The sequence below is a fragment of the Stegastes partitus genome, unplaced genomic scaffold (assembly GCF_000690725.1).
Source record: "Stegastes partitus isolate 25-593 unplaced genomic scaffold, Stegastes_partitus-1.0.2 Scaffold108, whole genome shotgun sequence".
In the NCBI taxonomy this organism is placed as follows: domain Eukaryota; kingdom Metazoa; phylum Chordata; class Actinopteri; family Pomacentridae; genus Stegastes; species Stegastes partitus.
The window spans coordinates 196,969-220,392 of record NW_007577839.1 but is presented as its reverse complement, the minus strand read 5'-3'; the positions used below and the strand labels follow the sequence as shown (position 1 = coordinate 220,392).

Below are 23,424 nucleotides of genomic sequence, written 5' to 3'. Positions count from 1 at the left end.
CGCAGCTCTGACGAAGCAGTTTTCGACTGTTAAACTAACGGTGTTTCTTGACAGCGTCTATCTTCAGTTCTTGGTTATGTAGCAGAGAAATATTCAAGGTTTATTAAGTCAGAGCTTTTAGAGACTTTTAAAGGAATTACTGCCCAAAAGCTGCAGGCCTTCTCCAGTGGCCACCAGGGGGTGTTGCACCTGCTTACATCACCTGAGTTTGTTAAAGCTAAAAAAAAAAAAAATCAACTGCAGTTTCCATAGAGCTGGATCCATTTCATGTTTTTAAATAGTGCTACATCTGAGCTCTGTATTTTTGTGAAGAGCGCTAAACTGTGAGGCAGAAATGGGCTCAGAGTGGCACTGCTGGGTCACCGTACCCTGAACTCATTCTCGCGGTCCTTGGGCCCCTTGTGGAAAGGCCTGTCATAGTGGAAGCGGCTGACATTGTTTATGCGGTAGAAACTCTTGATCCTCTCAGGCACACGTTCCAGCTGAGGCACATCAGAGATGTCTGACACTGGAGTCACCGCATAGATCTGCAAGTCTAGAAGCCAAGTGTCAAGGAAGTGACAGACAAGACAGACGTACATGCATATTCACAGAGGAGGAAGAGCAGGAGGGATATTCAAAGGAAATGCTTACAGAGAGCGTTTGTTTTCACTGTCTGACTCGCAACTTCAATCCCAAATTCAGTATTTCTAGTTGATCTGTATTAACTTCTAATAAGAATAGTCAAATAATGAGTTGCATATTTCACCAAAACAAAAATGATAAATCAGATATTCAAGTTATCTAATCTATTAAACAGAAAAAAATCAAAACATTTCTGGTTCCAGCTTCTCAAATGTATTCAATATGAGTTTCTCTGGCAGTCTAACAGTGTCTCACAAAAAACAGTGTAATAAATAGCAAAAATATCAGGATACACTGAGCGTCGCTCTGCAGGATGGTGTCGTCTGGTTGGTTGGGATGCTGCATGGCGATGGCTTGTGGAAATTCCCCCAGCATCCTTTGCTGGAAATCCTCAAGCCGCTCGTAGTCATAACCACGACAGACAAACTCTTTGTTCTGCAGAGAGACGAAGGCAACAGCTGGAGTGCTTCAAGACTGACAGTGGCATGCAAAACTGGCAGCTCACATTTTTGAGGCGATCATGCTGATGAGAATCTGTTGCACATGACTGTCCGGCCCCAAGTGAACTAATAATAAATTTCATTATATATATTCAGACTTTCATTTCATATATTCAGAGTTTCATTATATATATTCAGAGTTTTACATATATATATATAATTTCCTAAACGGCATGCAATATGTGTGTGTGTGTATATATATATATATGTAACTGCTTTAGTACTAGTAGTATTCACTGCAGTGTTAGTGTAACTAGTTTTGTTATTTTAGTAAGAGTAGATTAAACAAAAAGCAAAAGAAAAAATGGCTTTATGGTTGGATTCCCAGTCCTGCTGAATAACCAGCAAGAGTTGACTTTTTTGAGAACCGAGTTATGAATAAAGCATTTCAATACATGTCCAGCAGTTTTATAAAGAAATACAGTTTGTCTTATTAAGTCATGTGTGTAGCCATCTAATTTAAGATGAATATTTACTCTCTTTTTAGTACTGCTTTCAATCTCCAACTCTTCATTTAGTGTTGAGCAGCGAGCATGCAGCAGGTTTTAGGGGTTTTGCAACAGCTGCCTGCAGCATCCAAAATCTAGCGCTATCTGTCGTCACAGGCTGTCCACTGCTGCAGCTCTCTGCTGACTATATGAGAGCAGTGAGAACGAACCAAAACAGCCAAAGTTGTGAGCCAAGCAGCAAAACGATAAACTGAAACTCGCTGAAAAGCTCTACAAAAGCAAGAGGAGCAGCAGATTTAGGTGATAATTCTCTGTCGGGAGGTCACTGCTGTACTGACATACTATTATTATACAAGTGTTGAAATGATGTGATGTATATATTAGGCATCATCAGTTACTAATTTACACATAGGCACATTTTTGTTTTGTACACAAGACAGAAATTGGTTAAATAGGCTGTGGCAATAAAATAGTTTTGGGGACACATTTTCTTACATTTTAGGATGATATACCAAGTATTTATTTATTTATTTTTTAAGAGTTTCATGACTAAATCTGCCAGTATGGCCCTGTGGATTTTTCTCTGCTGGCACAAACCAAATATTCTGCTTACAAACTAGAAGCCCCAGTGTGTGACACTCGTTTTAAGTTACCCAACTGCACATGGCACTCGTATAATTAGGAACTGCCTTATGCTGGTAGTTACACATTTAGTTAAAGTTTCAGTTTCCCATCTCGGGCTTCTGCTAGCAAACACTGTGATCGGACCACATCAGCACAATCCTAACTGTGTCAGGAAAGATGAGAGAGTTGGAAAGTCTTACCCTGAGGAAGAAAGGAAACTTCCTGCCATAGAAGCCCATTCGAAAGAACTCCGGTTCAATCCTCTGCTGTTCAATGATGTTGTCATAGTACGCTGCCTCCATTTTCTGTGACACAATGATAAACATTCAGAGGAGTCATGATGAATAATGATTTAATCACACACACTGCTGAATCCTCTGCATTTCCTGATGAGTGTAGGCGTGCATTAGGTAGATAATTAGGACATTGTGTTTGACGCTACACGCACTTCACACCGCATAACAGACAATGACGACGACAGAGGGAGGTGAAAATCTCACCTTCCAGCATCACAGAGGATGCTTGTTTGATAATAATGGCAGAAGCAGAGAGCATGCGAGGCTTTACTTACCCGTATCCAGCTGAGGCTCTGATAATCATATAAAGTCTCATACTGGAAAGCCAGCTCCCGGCAGAGAGAGATCCCATATTCCCAGCACTGCAAAGTCACACATAAACCAGATAAAGGATGAATGGAAGAAATCGTTCATCCTTTATAATCAGCAGAGATCAGAAACTGGCTACTAGATCCTCACACATTTACAGAAGGATGAACAACAGGAGACAAAATGATATACCAGCATTCAAACAATGAAAAGGAAATATTTGAGCCAAAGAGCCATTATCATTTGAAGGTAAGCAAAAAAAAAAAAAACTTCATCAGACTCTATAAGAGTCTTGTTCTCAGACTGAGTTATATTTATATTCCAAAGGGCAAAGCTAAAAGCAGGAATATCACATTTAGAATTGAACACAGCTTCAAAATGTGTGTGAACGCTGCAAACAGGCCAATATAAGTTCTTTATTGTTGTCTGTTTTGTTTCCCCTGTTTACTTTAAAAGATGAATGTACGTCTTGCTGAATTAATATTTCATGGATACAATCACTTGGAAGTTTAAAGCAGCATTTATAGGTTTATTACACATACTGTGCGGTTGAAAGCGGCAGTGAGTTTTATTGGTTGTTATTTTGTTTTTCTGTCTTTCTCCACTCGTTTTACTTTGCACTTCATTGTTCTTCATGATAGCAAATTATTGTGTTTGTTCCAGTTGCATAAAAATGCAATCCTGTCACACAGCTGCTTCATTACCATCAGCAACACTTTCCGGTTCTGAGATTCAGCTTGATGAAAACGTGAACTGTGTGCGGTCAGGATTTCCCAATTAGTCAACATCGCAATAAAATGTCAGGTTATGAAGAGACAGCTGCCCAGTTCTGTGCTGGTTTTCCTCACACAGCTCTATAGTGTACTTGAAAAAGGTAGTTAATAAATAATGTTTATTGTTAATAATAAAACCAGCAATGGCATTTATGTTTATGATGTGGCCAACAACTTCACCTTTCTACTCTTTATTACATTCAACAGAAACACTGGTTACTGTATATGTACTGTAAGGTGCCTAAGGTGTCTTATTATTGATTTATTTTTAATGTATTTCTTAAGTGTACGCTATTCCACACCGTCAATTCACTGAGGTCACCAACCTGCAACTTGCTCTTTAAACACATATAGATTTCTGTTTGTCCTGGATGAACTTTAACGGATGTACAGTAGCAACGAGGGACTCCGCAGGTACAGAACAGCTACTTTTTATATATATATATATATATATATATAGAAGAGCAGCAATAAAAACAAGAAATGACAACGAGTTAATGAGGGAGGCCACTTTTATTTCCTTCTCAGCTGCTCCCACAGTCCAGAGGGCATTGTCCTCTCCGAAGCACAGAGACCAGTCAACTAATTTAATTTTGTGGATGAATACCAGCCAGGGAGGAGTGATTCGGGGAAGCAAATCACATTTCAGCAGACATCTGACCCTCACTTATTATGGTGTGTGCAATGTATGACACTCAGCATTTGCTTTAGTACAGAAAGCTCTCGACTAAATTTAGCTGGCTGTAGTAATTCTGATTTTATTTACAAAAGAGATATATAATCAGCTTGTAAAAGTGGATGCACTGATAAAGATTTAAGTACTAAACAGCTTATAAACTAGTACTGCAAGCACATTGATGTAAAGTCTATATGGATAATAATGGAACAGTTTTAACATTGCTAAGTCATTAAATAATATTTAAAACATATTATGCTGTGGTATCTTCACACTGTAGTACAAATGCTTGACCTTTAGTAAAGGATCTCAGTACTATTAGTACCACATAGGCAAGCAAAAATAATTTTTGAAAAATATATTCGTCGCAGGATAAAAAAAAGAGCGAAGGGCTGCAAAATACTGCGGCTGGCGAAAGATGTAAAACAAGCAGAAAACTTTGAGAAAGATTAAAGACAAAGATGACAAGATTCTGCCTCACTCCCAAAGTTAATGAGGGCAAAATTTAATTATGCTGGGGAACAGCTGCACTGCAGATGAGAACAAACAGCCTCTTGAACACTGTAAAAAAGCGATAAAAATTTAATGTCACTTTCGTTTATCTAAGTTGGTTTAGTTCCTGGTGTGCTCTGTCCAGCTCAACCTACTGATATTGTTCATTTCCTCATTTTTACTCGCTGTGCGAGGCTCAGCTGCACTGCAGTCGAAAGGCTGGCACAGGTCAGAAATGATGAGCCTTTAACATTCCCGCGAAATAGTGGCTCGAAGTCAGTGAAAAAAAACAGGCGTAAAGAGACAAAGCTATAAAAAATTCACTTGCCTTGCCCTTGTTGAAGTAGTGGAGGATTTTACGACTCAGGTTCTCCTTGCGCTGCCACTCGCTCTGACAGGGGTAGTGGAGAAAATCCCTCAGGGGCCGGTCCTCCCACTGCAGCAGCTCCCAGTACAGCAGCAAGGTGAACGCTGCCTCTGTTGTCGGGAGAATACAGGGAGAAAAAAAAAAAAAAGCCAGTATGATTACCTCCTATATAACAAAGCTACAGATGCTGAACAGTTTGCACAGTCTGGCCTCGGTGATGAACTAATAGCTTCCAGACATTTTGGGTCCAGTTTTTGTGAACAGATGGCGTACGACACTAAACACAGTCAGTGGCACGAAGCACAAGTTGCCCAGAGCATGGTGACTGTGTTTTGGTGTAATCGTGGCCAGAAGTGCAAAGAGCACCTGCACGGTTGAAATCATATCAGCCCCTATCACTCCCCATTCCTTAAATTAAAATATACTCCACAAACACTGTGTGGAATTGTGGGGTTTTTTTGGTTTTTTTTTTAAATGTGCCACAGTTTGGAGACGGACAACAAGCTGCTCACACAGAAATAAAAGTTGCATCACTGTGCATGTAGTCGTACAGCTATGCGGCACTGAACAACGAATTCAATGATACAGATTAGCGATGAACAAACAAGAGTCAGACCAGCGGTGTTGTAAACGAGTCTACCAAGAAAACTGGATTCACAAAAATACAGACTAGCTGTCAAATTAGTTCCACTGTTCTTCACATCAGGAAGAAACAAAGCAAAAGTTCTGATTGAGAGCTGATTTCCTACATGTGGCTCCCTGTTTGTGTGTTTTGTGCACAAGCATGAAGACACCACGTGTACATGTCTGCCAAGAAATGCTGGTAAAAGTGCCAAGTACGAGCTAGTAAACATGGGTATAAACAATGCTGCAGTTAAAATGCTTTAAATAATTGGCTTTGCAACTGTTTTATGTGGAAGCAAGTGCATTTGAGACACTTGTTGACCTCAAGGATACACACATTGTAATTTAGCGAACATAGCCATGAATTTAAGCATAACTCTTGTTTGTTTGTCAGACAGCTCCACAGGGCCCTTTCAGGTTTTCAAAGAAAGTGACAAGATTAATCTAATAAACAGACACATAAAATCCACAAAAGCAAATAAAAAGAAAAGACAAAACACAAGAGTAGCTTAATTTAACAGCTAAGTTAGTGCTTCTGTATTTGTGTTGTTGCTGTACCAACACATTAAAAGACAGGCAGCTGTTAGGTTGGTTAGCAGTAAATTACAAATCAACAATCGTAAAAGAGTCTGAATGTGTCGTGTCCCTGAGAGCTCAACATTCTGCACTGAAGAAAACACCCGCTAAAGACAAAGCAAACTAAGAAAACATCTTCACAAATCTGACATGTCGCCTTTCGGAAGAAAACAAATACTGCAAATGTTTCCGAGGGACGATGAAAAATCATGAACGCAGCTGGGATGTGCCTGTTGTTGCCATGGTGACTCGCGAAGTCACCGGAGTTGACAACCTGACAGCGGTGTAGAAAAACGAGATTAAAAGTAAGTTGTTTGTTTGATCTGATCTAATCGCACAGTTCAGATATGCTGCAAATGTGCTGTAAAATTTGAGTTTGATGTTTTCTTAGTTTGCTTGTGTCCTGTGCATTCTCATGAGCTCTCAGGGCCGTCGCAGTTTTAAAAATTAATTAATTAATTAATAAAGGAGGACCTGCAGATGACGGCTGCAGATGTTTGTCAACGTTTGCTTGGTTACAGACCTGACAAAATGGTGGGCATAATAATGTCAGTTAAGCTGCTATGGAACCGTCAGCAGTGGTTGCTAGTAGCAACAGAAAGTTTAAAGCGGCTGCTGGTGGCAGAAAATGTGTTTATAAGCTCAGTCAGAAGTACGGGTGGACACAGAGACAGAGGAAGAGGAGGAGGAGAAGGAGGAGGGAGGCCAATGACGATGGACTGGACAATCCTCTCAACCCCAAGAATTTTCTGGGATTTTTTTGCTTCCGTCACATTTTCATTCATTGTGGGTTCATTTTTCACTGCAATATAAAGTCCTGCACCTCTATGACAACAACACAACCATAGATGAGAAAGGCCTCAAACATATCTTCTGTGCAACGTAACAAAGCTATAATGCCATTCAATCCTAAAAATAGAAAAAGAAAATGTCTTTCATTATTTATTTTACAAATTAGCTATTTAGCTGCTTACATTTTCCATGCTTGTCTCTTATCTGCTTTGTGTAAACACAGTCTGCAGCTCAGCCAAAAAGTCCCAGAATTTTTTGTCTTGAGAATGTAGGTCACAGCTGGCTTCTCCGTGGTGCCAAGGAGCATGGAATTTCTGTTTTTGTTTACAGATTGTGGCTATTGCAAAGGTTTCATTTTGAAAAACAGAATTGAGACTCATGGAATAAAGTGATTTTGATGAAATGTCATGATTTAAAGCTTAGATTTGGGTCATTGTGACCTTAGAAAAATTCCCAATAATTGTTTCTATTGATACAGTTTCAGGCTTTGATAATGCTATCATTTTGATGATTTTAGATAACTGGCCTTTCAAACTCACTGGCGGTTTGTGGGGGTTCAGGGGGTTAATTCACCAGAATTAAGACATATTTTACAACCTTTATCTATAATTTCTACATTTTTTTATTTACTTCCTGTCTCTGGGGTTTGTGTTACATCTATTTTTTAAACTGACTGTAGAGTTTATTTTGTTGAGTTACTGTATCAAAGTCTCAATGAGAAATTCATCCATCTATACACTGCCTAATCCTCACTAGGGTCGCGGGGGGCTGGAGTCTATCCAAGCTGACTTCGGGTGAAGGCAGGGGACACCCTGGACAGGTCACCAGTCTATCACAGGGCTACACTTAGAGACAGACAACTAAGCACACTCACATTCACACCTACGGACAATTTAGAATCACCAGTTAACTTCAACATGTTTTTGGACTGTGTTGGAGGAAGCCGGAGAACCTGGAGAGAACAGTCAAACTTCATGCAGAAAGATCCCGGTGTCCTTAACGGGACATGAACCGGTGACCTTCTAGCTGCGAAGCGACGGTGTTAACCCCCGAGCCACCTTGCAGCCTCAATGAGAAATTAAATATTAAAATATAATTTAACGTTTCTCTCTGGTCATTGATTGTAGCCATCAAAACTCATCTCTGTGTATCAAAATGGCATGTTTAGAAAGATTTTTTTCATGAAAATTATTTCCTCAGGGGATGGCTCACAATGTGCAGATCTATCAAGCCCCATCACTCTCTCCACCCACCTCCACTGTTTACAGGAGCTTGAGCACACCAGCTCTCCTGTGACTCTGACTGTTAAACTACTCTGCACTACACAAGGGCAAATTAAATTGTTGGAGTAAACTGTAATTTAGGAGTAAACCATACATGTTTGAGCAAGAAAGAAGATTAATGACATTGAAAGCCCCACCTGGCAAGTTGACAATTGGTTTCTTGGGTTTGTCATGTTTTAAACCTCACTAAATACTGATTCTTAATTACAACGGAATAGCTGTGGAAACTGATTTAGTTGAAGCGTATAGTCATATTAAATGTATAAACTAGAGCTGGAATTATGAGGTGAGGTTAGAAAAAGTCTGTCAGTTTTTAGAATTTGCTGCCTTTTTCCCAGATGTATTTTTAAAATCTTTTAGGAGACTGTGATGGTAACTGTTGACTGTTTCATCCCATTGTATAGAACATGATTAATCCCAAGAAGCTGCAGATAAAATAAAAATGAAAATCACTAGATGCCAGTCCCACATAAACAGTTTATGATTCATAAAACTGATTCGTGTCTTATGAGTCAGTCGCAGCCACTGATTGCCTTGTTAAGTTGAATCACATCTATGAAATAAGTTTTTTAGGTGGGAAATTGTTCACACCACAACCACACGTGCAATCACACTCAACACTGCAGGACACTAAAGTGTGTTTTAATTATCTTCCCAGCTGCCTGTTGTTTGTTTTACGTAAGTGATGAATGAGGTCGGATTCAATTAGTCATATTTGGCTACGTTTACGTGCACATAATAAAGCTGCTACTGCCAATAATGTGAGTAAAGCAAGAACACTTTAGCCATTTACACTGTTAGATAAGCTGACAACTTCTCCGGATTTCATGTTTACATAACGGAAAGTTGCTGGACCACAAAATGTGCTGTAACCGCCCTCTGTGAACAAATGTGTCACAAATTCCACAAGTGCAACACACATGAAAAGAGTTGGTGGCAGTGAGGGATTGTCAAGCAAAAGCCTTATGTCTTAATGTTAAACTGGCAGCACATAATTATCTCCACCTGACATTTAGACTGTCTGTTCTGCCAAGAGTGTCTCCACACTCCACTGTGATCTTAAGCTTGCAAGTCTCTGTTTCCAACACGCCATTTTCTTATCTATTTTCTTCCTTATCTGTGGACGAACAAAGAAGCCAGTCTACTTTGGTCAAGTTTTTATGAGATGATGCCCCTGATTCCCTCTGGACTGCTTACGGCCGACCTACTGTAATCGCTTGCTGAAAATGAGGCAGTTGAGCCAGAAACTAACAACTTTCTCCCTCTGAACCCCAAAACCTGTCTGCGGATTTGAAAGGCTGGCAATTTTTTTTTAAATCACTAGAATGACCCCATTTATCAGAGCCAGAAACTGAAAAAAACAGAAGGAATTGTTGACTTTTCAACTTTCTGACGAGCCTTTAGTTACTCATGTGTACGTGGCATGCTGTCGAAAACGTAACTAAAACTGAGTTTAAAATTATGATATTTCATCAAAATCACTTTATTCTCTCTCTTTTTTTTTTAAATGTCTCCAAAATAAACCATTTACTCAAACTTTTCAGCTGAACTAGGCTGAGTTTACACAGAGCAAAAAGAAAACAAACTGAAGTAAGTAGTAAAACAACTAGAGTATCCATCCATCCATTATCTATACACCACTTAATCCTCACTAGGGTTGTGGTGGGGCTGGAGTCTATCCCAGTTGACTCAGGGTGAAGGCAGCGGACACCCTGGACAGGTCACCAGTCTATCACAGGGCTACATTTAGAGACAGACAACCAAGCACACTCACATTCACACCTATGGACAATTCACAATCACCAGTTAACCTCAACATGTTTTTGGACTGTGGAAAGAAGCCGGAGAACCCGGAGAGAACCCACGCTAGACAGGGAGAACATGCAAACTCCAAGCAGAAAATTCCCGGGTGTCCTCCCCGGGACGCGAACTGGCGAACTTCTAGCTGCGAGGCAATGTTGCTAACCATTGAGCCACTTTGCAGCATCTATAGTATGTATAGTCTATATTTTTTGTTTCTCCAGTATTGGTGACACCTGTGGATACTTGAAAAAACGTACGTGTTGATTTCAGTTTTTTAATATCAGTAATCAAAGAAATTTTACTTTCTTTTTCGTTTTTAATAATTTGTTGCATTATAACTGTGTCTATGAATTCTGGAAAGAGCAAAAAGTAAATTTACGATGCTAAGAAGCCTTACGTGACTCTTCTCTCTGTTGCATCCATTTTTTTCTTATGTGCTTTTGTTAGTAGAACCCAATTAAAGGGCAGGTCCACCAATGAAAAACAACACTTCATGCTCCATAACAACAACAAAAATGAACAAGTATCTCAGTTACCTGTGAAGTCCTCAGCTTGGAGATGGAGGTCACACAGCTTGTGGATGTAACGGATATACATGTCCTCCTTGTTGACCTCCGATTTGTAGAAGTTCTGGTGTTGAATTTTTAAAAAAGGAAACAATTCATTAAAACCTAATTCGATGAGTGCAAATATTCATTTACGTGTCCAGATTAAGATTGTATGCATTCCATGAAGGTCTCACCATAAGGTTGACGGAACCACCAATTTTCTTGTTCTCCATTTCATCTCCTTTCATGCAGTCCCTATACATAAAAGGTGATATTTTTCCTCATTGCTCTGCAGTTTATCGACATGAACCAACAGCATGTATATATGCATATTAACCTTACCTGTAATCCAGTAATCGCTCAACAAGTCTTGTGACTGATGTGACAAACGAGATTCCCGTTTCTCTCCAGGTCTCCTGCTCAATCTTCTCCAGCAAGCTGCACAGAAAACACAGTAAGACATTCTTACTAAAGATGATCAGCACAGGAAGGCAATAGATATGAATGTGAATGAATGAATGTACACCTCACCTTGGGTAAGGACCAAACAGCTGGGTCCTGCAACATGAGAGCCAAACAACAGCATTTTAGAAGGAAACACTGAAACACCAGCATCGTTCTGAGTATCATTCACAGGCTCACTAAACACCGGTTTGATGCTTACAACAGACTGAAGAGCTCTCTGTGATTATCATCGCCTTTCCCATCCGACACCATGCTGTCCAGCTTATCCATCAGCTCTGCTTCCACCTACACATACGAAAGCACATTCAGCCAAAAGATGTGGGTATGTTATGTGACAAAGAGCCGCCCGTCGCTTTCAGCACACAATCTGTGTTTCAGCGCATAATAACGTCATAATGACCTGTTTGAAGTTGCCGTTTTTCCTCTGCTCCCAATCCATCATGTCATGAAAAATTGGGATCATGATATTCCGGACCTCGGTCTGAGGCACTAGCGTGACACCGAGGAAGGGACCCATCATTCCTGGGATGAAGTGGGGCTTGTTGTCACCTGGATTACAGAGATTAATTCAGATAGACGCCTTTGTTTGCACTGACGTTATGGAAACATACATTGATTTATAACAGGTCATCTGGAAAAGTGAAAAGAATCTGCTGGGTCAAAAATATACATACAGCAACTTAAATGATCAGTTCTGGTGATGTAGAAAGCTGTGCTAATCTAACTTTTCTTAGTGTCGGGGCCTTTCAACCTCTTGTTAATTGACTACAGTTGCTGACTTCTCCAAGCAAGTTTAAATAGGGCGCATCTGATACACTCATTAGACTCAGCCACAAGTTAAGAAAGTCACTTGGAGCCATTTCAAAGCAGCGACAGATCATCTGGACAAACAACTGTTTGTAAGTTTAAAGTGCATCATACAGTTGTATTACTGCCATGATCAGGAAGAAAACACACCTACCTACCACCAAGCATGGTGGTGGTAGTATTATGCTCTGAGTCTGTTTTGCTGCTAGTGGAGCTGCTGCTTCACACAAAATGAATGGAATGATGAAGAAGGTGGATTACCTCAACATTCTTCATAAAAACCTAAAATCATCAGCCAGAAGGTTGGGTCTTGGATGCAGTTGAGTTCCAACAAGACAATGACCCCAAATACACATCAAAAGTGGTAAGAAATGGTCTAAATAAGGCTAAAATCAAGGTTTAAGACTGGTCTCCCCAAAGTCCTGAATTAAAGCCCATCAAATGATCTGTAGACAAGTCAGTGTCAGAAAGCTAACAAATGTAACTGTACGAATTCTGTCAAGACGAGTCGTCAAAGATACAACTAAAAGCTTGTAGACAGCTCCCAAAAGTGCCTAGTTAGAGTGAAAATATCAAAAAGACATTTAACCAGATATTAGCATTGCTGTACGCATGCTTTTGACTCAGCAGATTTTGCAATATTTCCAGAAAACCTATATTAAATCCATGAAAGAACCAAAATTCATGACTGTTTTTTGCAGCAAAAAGGTTTCAATGACTCCATTATAGAAAAATTATAGGAGTCACTGGAAAGTTAAGACTGTCATAATATACATGGTCTTTACAAGTAAGTGTATGTAAACTTTTGTTTATGACTGTAAATTCTGGTGCTTCACTGTGATACGTATCTCAGAATGGTGGGAAAGACAAACCTAATTTTTGCCACATGCTGAAGAGCTCATATGCCATCATAACTCTCATATCTCCATGCCTACAAAGAAAAAAGTGGAAAAAAGTAGAATTTTGGTTAAAAAAATTACATAGTGTCAGAATGGAATGCATACAAAGAACATATAGTGGCTCCTTACTTGTCGAGGACTTTCTTTCTCTTAGCAGGACCAAGCGCCTCCAGCTGCAGACTGGGCTGGTTGATGTATAGTACAGTGAGGCTGAAAAAGGAGTTCCATACCTAAGGCACAAAAAAAAAAAAAGTAATTAAACGCTCCACTAATTGACATTGACATGATGCTTCCTTCACAAGTGTCACAACAAAAAAACAACAACAAAAAAAAGCATTTCCGTGGCGTCGTGTAATGCTAGCCGCTGTCCAGACACACACCTTGAAATCAAAATCTGCCTCTGAGAAGTTCTTGTGCAGCGCCGGAGACAGAAACTGTGTTGTCACCACGATGATACTGCAGAAAGCAAACATTACACTGTCAGCTTACAAAATGAGCTAGGTGCCAAAAATAGATGAAAAAAATTTGCAACACAAGCGTCACCTTCAGAGCAGGATTATCTGAAGAGAGCCTGATCTAATGGTTGGCTGTATTCCCTTACCATCTCCGGGACAAAGACTGCATGACAGAAATGGAAAAGCAGACTCACTGACTAGTTAGAAGCCGCATGACACTCCAGTCTCGGGGGAAGATAGTCAGTTTCATCAGATTGCGAAACACGCAGAAGATCTTCAACAGGAACTCCTGCAGAGGAATATATTAAAAGAGGGTATGTAGAAAGCAGGCCACAGCTAAATGCTCTAATCATGCTCAGCTCTGAGTCTCAGAGAGTTTCTCACCTTCAGCTCCTCCTTGCTATGGAAGTTATTGAGTAGATGGTGAAAGTGGATCTCTGTCATTTGTCGGAGCAGAGAAAGAAGACAGGAAACGTACTCCCCCTGGAAGAAAACGACAGAGATAGACACACATATCCAGAAAGGTTAATCAACTCAAATTTTTACAGAAATTTCCCCCCTTTTTTTATTGTCCATCAAAGAGGTACTTCAAGTAGAAGCTTACCGTTATCTCAGCCGTGCACTGGGGACAGCGCTGTCCTCTGGACGTCTCCACAGAGTGAGATTTGCTCATGATGGATAGCAGAGTCTGCAGCAGCACATCCAGTAAGCTCTCCACCATCATCTCCACCTCATCCTGAACAGAAGACTCCTGAAAGGAAAGAGCAGGTTAAGGGGAGCAGAACAACTGCTGCTTAATGGAAGTGCTACAGTGCTGGGAAGCAACAGCTGCATTAAAATGAGAAGTTGTACATTGCATTTCACTATTCAATTGAACCATGTATACGCTGTGACTTTTTTGTGTAAGAGTAGTGCATTGTACCATGGAGCTTGTCTTGATTATGGAAAAGATGCTGCCCAGGATCCCAGAACAAATGAGCAGCTCCCTCTGCTGGCGTAGATGCAGGTGGATGTGATGCAGAACCACCGGCAGCAAAATACTACGGGACTCTGAGACAAGAGAAAGAGAAAAAAACACTGAAAATGAAACAAAAAAAGCACTGTCTGGTCCTTGGGTTCGCATATATGGACTGAAATGGTACTATGGCATGTTTGAATGTGCCGTTTCAGTATCTTTAGAGAAAGACCTTCACATGTCTCTCACCAGGAAAGAAGAAGAGGCGACTCTCAACTGTGCGAGCAATGGACTGCAGTTTGACTACATCCATAGACTGGCCAATGTCCACTGTGCTGGGCATGCTCCCCAGGGTTCCCCTGACATATTCAGCCACCTCCTGAACTGTGAACATCTGCAGCAGCTCATCAAAGATATCGGGGAAACTGTTCAACAGCGCTGCCTTAAGGGGGAAACAAAGAACAGAGAAGAGCGATTTGTAGCGTACATATGGAATAATTATTCTGTCTCAAAAAAGCCACTCATACATGTATTAAAACATTGCAAACAGCATCAGTTACAAATTTATAAAATTGTTCTGTTCTCAGTGACACATACACAAAACAGAAAATCCAAATTAAGCTGGGTATTAAGAGTGTAAAAGGAGCACAACCAAAATCTTAATGTAGGAATACAGTTTAGATCTTCATACAGCCATAATCTTAGTTTTTGCATATTTAGTCTCAAATAAGCAGTAAAATCTGCAGCACTCACTGCATATGAGTTACTTAATAGTACATAATCCTGTTCAAGCAGGCTGATGGTTGCACAGCATCTGCTGCATTGTGAAACCAACACAGGGGGGCGCTGTGACTTACGGAGAAGGATGAGAGCCCAGGAACATGACAACAGAAAGGCATGCAGCTGATCACACCCCTAAACTGTCCAAGATCAAGCCAAGAATGGGTCAATGGTGAGACAAAAGATGGAAGTATCAGTTGCAGAATGCACAGAATGAAGAAATGAAACAAGAAATATAAACAAAATCAATCAACGAAACATGAACGCAAACTAAGAGGATGAACAAAAGAGAAATAAAAACATTTAGAACAAAAGATAACCAGGACTGCAGAGCAGGTGACATACTGAGAGTCATCAGAGCAGCAGAAAGTGTTTTGTCATCAGGTGTGAGCTGTCTGACCTGTGTGAACACCAGGTTCTCTGAGCTGCGACTGTCCAGACTCAGGACAAATCGAATGGACTGGAAGAGCTCCTGGATGCTCGCCCTGAACTGCTCCTCCTCCATCCCACAGGTGGCTCTCGAGTACAGGATACGAGACTGGACGATGAACTTGAACAGATACTCCAGTGCCTGAGGTGGTCATTGGAAAAAGATGCAGATAGAGACATGCAGTCAGCCAACGTTCACATCATGATGTACCATCAAAGAACACGAACTGAGCAACCAAATCGGTTTAAGGTTAAAAATCAATACATGAAAGAAACATTTCCAATCAGGCCTTGTAACAGGATAGCTCCTCACATGATCCAATCACAAAGGAAGTTCAAACACCACATAGAAAAGCTGCACTCTGTACGTCAATATCTGCACAGGTTTTTGATAACTTCCTTTTATTAGCTTTTCTCTCAGCAGGGAATTCACTTCCCTAGGCCTCATATGGTGTCACATTACTCCTTATCAGCACTTTTGTTTGACCATTTCCTCGTGCCATGTCAATTAATCCCTGCTGAAGGAGCCAGGACAGAAGCAGGAGGAAGTGAAAGGGATACTTTACTCTCATGGCTTCCTGTATGTGGTCCTGCCGGACGACCTCAGCTGAGCGGTCCATGTACCACTTCAGGCATCGAATCAGCTCTCTGCAAGCAAATTAGAGTTAGGACCTTTTGCAGCCATCTAAAAATAACAATTTTATGTTTGTTTCCAACAAAATAACTCAGAAATATTGGGTAAATATTGTTATACTTGTATGCCAAGGCTCCAGCAAAGTGGTTTTGGATGTAGGAGTCCATGACAGGTCTGAAGTGGTAGAAACGGCTGTCCCTGAGCAGGTTAATGATGAACACCTGAGCACACAAACATATAGGTGTTATATCTATTTCCACAATATATTACAGTATGTTCCTTTAATTCCTTTAACGGTCGTACCAGAGACTGGAATACCAGTGGTCCGTATTTATCAGTATTGTCATCTAAAAGACAGAAGAGCGTATCCAGGACATCTCGCAAGAACTGTGAGAGAGATTAAAAAAAAGAACAAATCTCAATACGACTATCACATTAAAGGCTTTTCTGCTGACTAAAATAGAAACGAAGGAAATAAAAAAAAAAAAAGGATAGCCCCTTTATCCAAAAACATGACGATAAAACCTTTATTACTATTATTATTATTCTGAGATGGGAATGTGGCTGGCTCAATAGTCCTAAAGACAATTCTACTAAATACCACAAAATGACAACATGTATCATGAATGTCAAAATTAGAGCAGTTTTCTAGCAACACAAGCTTATTATTTAATTAGAGTATCCATAATTATAAAGGTAAAATGGCAAAAAAATAATCATAATATGATAATCAAACCAAACAGATTCTCACTTGTTTCAAAAAACTGAAACGTCTTTTCTTTTTCAGCCTAAATACTATAAAAGAAGCTTGATATGGCATACATTAACACAGAGGGTTACTATTCCTTACATCCCTCTCATCATTACATAAACAATGTGATGACAATGACCTTGACAATCTCCTCTCCACTGATCTGACGTAGTCGACCGAGGATGTCCAACACTCTGTCTGGATGGGCCTTCCAGTTCAGAAGAGCCAGAAGGTCCACTGAAAGCAGAACAAAATCAGACTGAGTTGAATTCAGTCAAAGTCTTCTAATAAATAAGAGCAGTACGTGAGGTGCTGGATTACCGTTTTGCGTGAGTTTGGTGGAGCAGAGTATTGTGGAGACCCAGAAGGTTTCTTTGGGGCTTCTCTGGAAGGGCAGGTTGGCCGGTAGGTTGGGGCAGCTGTTGAAGTCCTCCTTACAGCAGGGCAGGCTCAGGTACAGACCCTGGTTACTGAAGGTGGCGTTTTCATCACACTGGAGGATGGACGCGGGGAGATCCGAGAAGGTTTGGAAACACATGAGATTTGAATGAAATGCTGCTGCACCAACACGGTGAAACAAAACGTTAGAAGTTCTGGTCAATAACTGATCTGATTAAACACCACTGAGGTGTTGTCATTTCGGTATCTAGCCGGAAAGAACAAAAAACATTTTATTGGATCTTCTGCCTCTCTGTAAAAGAATGAGCCAATTCCAGCAAATAGAGTGTTACTGGGCTGCCACTGAACAACTGGATGTTCACACCATTATCATTCACTATAAAAATTACTCTGAGGACCTAAAACACCATTAAACATAATGATAATTTTCAACATTATGTTGATTAGAATACATATTGCTAGCATACTAAAAAAGGCTGGCATGCGAGACAAATACTATAAATATGCATATAATATTGCACAGAACCAGGAATTTCTCCACTCTGGGTTCGGTACCAAAGAGTGTGAAGTTGCTTCTGTTGCAGATTTGGTCACAGAAGGCTTCTCATAGTGAGCAAGGGCATTGGTACCATTAGGTTCTAGGAGGATCCCAGTTATGTGCTGCCCTCATAAACAGCACAACCTGATTTAAGAAACCAGGATATGATGTTGAGACTTCATATCAGTTTTGAGAAACACCTTCTCCATGCTTCAGAGTGCTCTTAGTAGAGAACATAGCGGTTGGGACAGCGAGAGATTGAAACACACACAAAAGAACAGACAATATCCCGAGGACAAAAACACCTTGTGTGGTGCTGTTGGATCAGTCATCCAGAGCTGCTCAGCTATGACACAGTGGCTACAAATGTTGGCAATGGAGAGCAGGAAAGAAATGATGGTGCATTTCATTAAATGTTATCGTGTCCACTGCTGAGAAAATGCAATAAAGACATCCAGAGAGCTGCCAGCAGTGATGCGATGCCCCTCCAACACATAAACACCCCAGCACTGATTGTTTAAGCAAATAACTTTAAACTTAAAAGCTTAACCCTTAAGAGCTTAACCCTTTGAAACCTTCTGGAGTTTCCTTTTTTGTTGTAGTTCCTGCCTCATTTTAACTCTCAGTGTGCTCACTTTTTACTTCAATCTAAATTCCTGCACCTTTGTAGAGCGAAAAGTCAAAATGTCTTTTGAGCAGTATGACAAAATTCTTAACAAATAAATACCATAAATCATGAAAAAAACACAAGTTATAAATATAAAATTATAAAAAAAATTGGGGGAAAAATGGAATCAACCTGTGCACACAGGTGTTATCAGTACTGGAAAATATGACGGTTTTACACATTACAGATATTTTATTACTTACATTTTAAATTTGTTTCAGTACTTGTCTACTGCTTTACTTAAACACAACCTGCAGTTCAGTCGCTGAATTTGCTAAGTCACTAGCGGCTTTTATGGTTGCGTCAAGGATCACAAATGTTTATGTTTTTTACTTAATCAGGTTGATATAAACCATTTGTTTTTGTAAATCGTTAAATGGGGCGTGTCCAACATGCACATGGAATATCATGATTGTAGGTTAAGCTTAGTGACGTTTTTGGATGAAACAGCAGATGAATAATTCAAGGAAAGATGGACATTTTATGATTTTTTCTGTTTTGAAGTGTTTGGCTTTCGTAAATGGTGTATTTTTGGTGGTTTGTTTGGAAAATAACACGTCTTTTGGGGTTTTGGGGTTCAGAGGGTTAAAAGCAAAAGACATCACAATATGGGTCTTAATATTTACTGCCATTACAACTATATAGATTTTAATTTCATGAAACTACTTAGCAGTTTAAAATGACAACTCTGCATCTCGTTCCACCATACATCCATTGTGTGTGCGTGTGTTATATCTGATCCTACCTTGTACACATACAGCTCGTGGCTCTCATCTGACAGTGTGGTCCCATCTTCTCTCATCAGGGGAGTGAAGGCAAAACCAAAGAGCTTTTTCTCCCCTTTGTCTTTAGCTGAAAGGAAGGACATCATAATATCACCCATCATCCACTCATCTACACAAATCACACAAACTAGTCTCACTCTGAGCATGATTCAATCTGTCTTATTAAACTTGTGCGCTGAGGGTTTGACCGCCACTGCGTTGACTCACTGGAGCAGTGTCTGAACTCGAAGCGTAGGTGGGACCCTCTGAAGCGATCGATGGGAATGGGCAGCTTGACCATCTCGCTCCAGCGAGGGCTGTTGTTGTGATACAGGACGAACGAGCGATATTCACAGGTGTTGGGCTCTCCGCTGCCCAAACTGATGCAGTCCTGCAAAGACAAAGATGCACGGGGAGGAAGGTTACGCTCATCGCTGTTCATGTACTGATGATATGCTGCCTTATAACTCATGTGCACATGTGTCATACTTTGAGTGTGTCCCCGTCGGCGTACAGCACATAGAGGGTGACTTCAATGTTCTTCTGGACGCTCTTGCCACCCCTCTCAAACTCCCCCCGCTCCAGAGTCAGATACAGGTCATTGCGTGTGTCACCTAGCACAATTAAAAAACAGGAGAAACTTTACTTAAAGGGGAGCGCCACTGATTTTTCTTTACTGCTTACATGAAAAAGCAACATTATAATAATAAGCCTTTTGTAGCACCGGAGGGAGCTGCACGAAATTTAATTGCCTCAAGTGATATCACTTCAATGTCAGCTGGGTATTAAAACTCTGAGATTGAAAATGGAAAAAAAAAGAAAAGAAAAAATACCCAGAAGTGTGGAGATGGAGAAGAGTTGAACTCCATTAGAAAGACAAAGACATCTCAGAAAGTCCCCGACTATGCCCTGGTGATGTTCATACGTTATAATGTCCATGTCAGCCTCTGCTCCACAGATGAACTGTGAGCGGTCAACATTAATTAAGCATCTGTGCGGACTAAGATGCGGACTAGATGTCACTGTTCCTTTCGATAAAAATGACCCCGCTGAGTTCTAATACAATGTAGCTCATGACTGCCTCAGCACCTTTTGTGAGGTCAATGTTTAATGGGATAAATATCAGTGGCAACAGTGGAGGAAGATATTGCGGTTATTTATAAAATCAGATTATAGTTATTTATATCCAAGTCATCTCCTTGGGGACAGATGACTCACAAGGAGCAATATTGGGAGGTATTTCAGGCTAACTGGAAAGGAGCTGGAGATGGAGGTGAGAGAGGAGAGGAGAGGAGAGGAGAGGAGAGGAAGATTATACATTCTCAGTAGACACAAAAGCACTGCAATGTCAGCTGATGAAATATTCCGAAATAAACACACACCTCTCTCTTTCTTTCTCTGTCTTTGAGTTATCTTTGAAGACCTCTGCTCTTCACAATTTGCTCAGCACCTGACCTACATGCCGATCTCATGCAAACGGGGAGTAAAGAACTGAGAGTCTACAAAACACCAGTAGCGGAAGAAGTACTAAGTCCTTCACTGAAGTACGGGTAAAAATACAACTTAGTCATACTCCAAGTGAAAGTATATGCAAAAATTACTCAAGTAAACCAAGAAAGGTATGATAAGCTCAGTCTATTTGGTGCAAAAAGTTAATCTAGTAAAAATAAGCACCTGTGTGTGTGATGTTTGTGTATATTTGGCACTGTTAGAATATTGATGCATCAGTTTCCTCAAAATGAAACCGTCTGACAAGTGTAAAAGTGTAATGTTTCTTTGTTGGAGCTTAAACAACATATATTGTAACAAGAGGCCATGAATTGTTCAAATGTTCTCCTATGTTTTGTATGTTTATCCAGTGGTTTTAATGTAAAACTCTAATCTGAAAAGCTTTCAGATGAGTGAAGTGTGGTGAAAGGTACAATGATGAGTAGACAGATTAAGTATCAAGTGGAAATTGTCAAGTACATTAAATGTTTGTGTTGTACAGTAACAGAGTGCTTAGGTTCCATCAGGTGCTGTGAATCCAGCTCACATACAGCTTACCTTAGCACACTCTGCTCTCTTTTACATCCCTCTATTGCTATTTCCTGCTGTTTTCTCGAATTGAATCCTTTCTTTTCTTACATCTGTCTTGCCCTGTCCCTCTCCTCCTTCATCTGCTTCCTCTTTACCCTGATCTGTGACCTTCCCCTCTTTTCATTCCTCCAAGCCATCTGGCCTCTGGTCTCCACCTCCTCCCTGAACCTCTCTGTCCCCATTACCGCCTACTGCTCTCTGCCTCCTTACCTGGCAGGATGACATCTGGGAAACCCAGTTTGCGTGTGAGTGCCAAGGCCCTGTTGAACACAGCCTGGTTCTCCCGTCTGATCTGCTCCAGCTCACCTCGCAGCAGCTGCAGGGAAATGATGAGGCCTGGAGAGGGGCGGAGGGCGATGGGGGGGAATATGCGAGAGTGTGTAAATGGGGGGAAAGGGCAAATGAAGAGGTGTGGAGTTGTGGGAGGGAAGAGGAATTGAAGGAAAGAAAAGCGCAGGGACAAAGACGAAGGGAGATGGGAGAAGGGAGGGACAGAGGGGTATTTAAAGGACATTAGTCAGAATGTGGGGGAGGTGAAGACAGACAGGAGAGTGGATGGAGAGACGTGATCGGAGCCAGAACAGAGGGAGGGAGGACAAAAATGGTGTTGTGGAATTACACAAAGATACGAGGAAAAATATGGGTTCTGTACAAATCTAGTAACATGGACATGAGTCATATTTTAACACCAGAGACACAAAGTGATCTTTTCAGAGGAGCTCACACATCGGCTGAGCTGATTTAGCTTCGCGTTCGGCTACAATATGTTTTCTGCTCCACGTCTTTATTATCAAAGTGACAGTTCGAGGTGGGCGATGTACAATTTCCTGTGATGTAAAGGAATTTTAACTGGCTTTGATGCATTTCATAATATAGAGTTCTTTCTCAGATGACAATTGGAAAATTATAATAGAAATACAATGTTGGTTTTTGGATAATCCAATGAATTACAGTAAAAGTGCCCAATTTTTGATAAATACACTCATTTTACTTTAAGACCAGAAATTGTTTGTGGATTTATCAGTAAGACAACAGAAAGAAAGAAATCCACAGCCTTTTTAGAAATCAATTAATTGTTTACATTTTTTTTTTTTGCTTTTTTTGGCTTCTTTAATATGTAGCTAATTTTATTATCTATGACAGCACTAAATATCTTCGGGTTATTGGTTTATTTTAACTGAGTAGCTCCACTAAAAATAGCCCCTATAAAAACAGTTGACAGCATGTTCAGCATGTCACCATGTTGCTGTTAATTTTTCTGTGTGGTTTTTCAAACCTTTGATCAATGAAAACACAACTCTGTTCATCTCCATAATACTGATGTAGAGGAAGAATTCAGAAAATGTGGGCAAAATAAAACTAGAAGTAACTGTATCTGCCAAACATAAGAAAATGATGATCACATGTTCTGATACTGAGCAGACAAACAACAACATTCATGTGTTTACTCTCTGTGGGTTGTGATAAAACTTCCGCAAAGGGGTGAAAAAAGGGTGAAAATGCAAAAGGTTACAGATCTGCAGGGACAACATATTTACCATAGTTGGTGCTGGGGGCTGAGTACTTGGTGTTGGACTTGCGGATGATGTTCTCGTGTACCTGGTACCACTCGTTCTCATTGTTACATCTGCAGAGAAAGACAAGTTGGGTTGGGCTGTTAACAACGCACCCATTAGTGGGTCCAGATGGAGGGTTCAGGACTATGCGCATGGGGACTACATGAACAGCATGTGTCCCAGAGCCGATTTCCTCTTGGAGAAAAGGTAGCAGCAGGGGGAGGTGCTATCAAGCAGCACATTAGCCCAAATGCACAGCACACTAAGCAAACCTGACAGCCAGCTCTCTACCAGCCTTTTTCATTACTGTGGGCCCGAAGGCCCCTGGGAAAGGCATGGGGAAATGCACAGACTGGAGCGTTATAGGAGCCGACAGTTTGGAGGCAGCTCAGCACTGAATCACTGCTTGCTTTTTAAAGGGAAGGGCCTTTCATGTCAGCTGAGAAATCCAGTAAAAACGACAGCTTTTTATTCTAGAAATCTTCGTTTCACACCGAGCCGTACAGTTAA

The 23,424-nt window shown here is 40.6% G+C and overlaps 1 protein-coding gene across 1 annotated transcript in view; it reads right to left on the bottom strand.

The window, feature by feature from the left end:
• LOC103354465 (dedicator of cytokinesis protein 3-like) overlaps window positions 1–23,424 on the bottom strand; it is a 50,096-nt gene that overhangs the window by 5,353 nt on the left and 21,319 nt on the right. The window contains exons 13-42 of the mRNA XM_008277845.1: window positions 22,897–22,985; window positions 21,569–21,694; window positions 19,769–19,893; window positions 19,508–19,670; window positions 19,261–19,367; window positions 17,233–17,404; window positions 17,051–17,148; window positions 16,464–16,547; window positions 16,281–16,381; window positions 16,093–16,174; window positions 15,498–15,668; window positions 14,567–14,759; window positions 14,285–14,412; window positions 13,967–14,113; window positions 13,747–13,845; window positions 13,557–13,651; window positions 13,288–13,363; window positions 13,037–13,137; window positions 12,881–12,939; window positions 11,602–11,750; window positions 11,401–11,486; window positions 11,268–11,294; window positions 11,079–11,174; window positions 10,931–10,991; window positions 10,725–10,818; window positions 5,072–5,220; window positions 2,769–2,855; window positions 2,398–2,502; window positions 918–1,059; window positions 369–535 (exon numbers count right to left, since the gene is read on the bottom strand). Of these exons, the coding sequence (XP_008276067.1) occupies window positions 369–535; window positions 918–1,059; window positions 2,398–2,502; window positions 2,769–2,855; window positions 5,072–5,220; window positions 10,725–10,818; window positions 10,931–10,991; window positions 11,079–11,174; window positions 11,268–11,294; window positions 11,401–11,486; window positions 11,602–11,750; window positions 12,881–12,939; window positions 13,037–13,137; window positions 13,288–13,363; window positions 13,557–13,651; window positions 13,747–13,845; window positions 13,967–14,113; window positions 14,285–14,412; window positions 14,567–14,759; window positions 15,498–15,668; window positions 16,093–16,174; window positions 16,281–16,381; window positions 16,464–16,547; window positions 17,051–17,148; window positions 17,233–17,404; window positions 19,261–19,367; window positions 19,508–19,670; window positions 19,769–19,893; window positions 21,569–21,694; window positions 22,897–22,985 (3,379 nt within the window). The remainder of the gene's footprint in view (window positions 1–368; window positions 536–917; window positions 1,060–2,397; window positions 2,503–2,768; window positions 2,856–5,071; window positions 5,221–10,724; window positions 10,819–10,930; window positions 10,992–11,078; window positions 11,175–11,267; window positions 11,295–11,400; window positions 11,487–11,601; window positions 11,751–12,880; window positions 12,940–13,036; window positions 13,138–13,287; window positions 13,364–13,556; window positions 13,652–13,746; window positions 13,846–13,966; window positions 14,114–14,284; window positions 14,413–14,566; window positions 14,760–15,497; window positions 15,669–16,092; window positions 16,175–16,280; window positions 16,382–16,463; window positions 16,548–17,050; window positions 17,149–17,232; window positions 17,405–19,260; window positions 19,368–19,507; window positions 19,671–19,768; window positions 19,894–21,568; window positions 21,695–22,896; window positions 22,986–23,424) is intronic.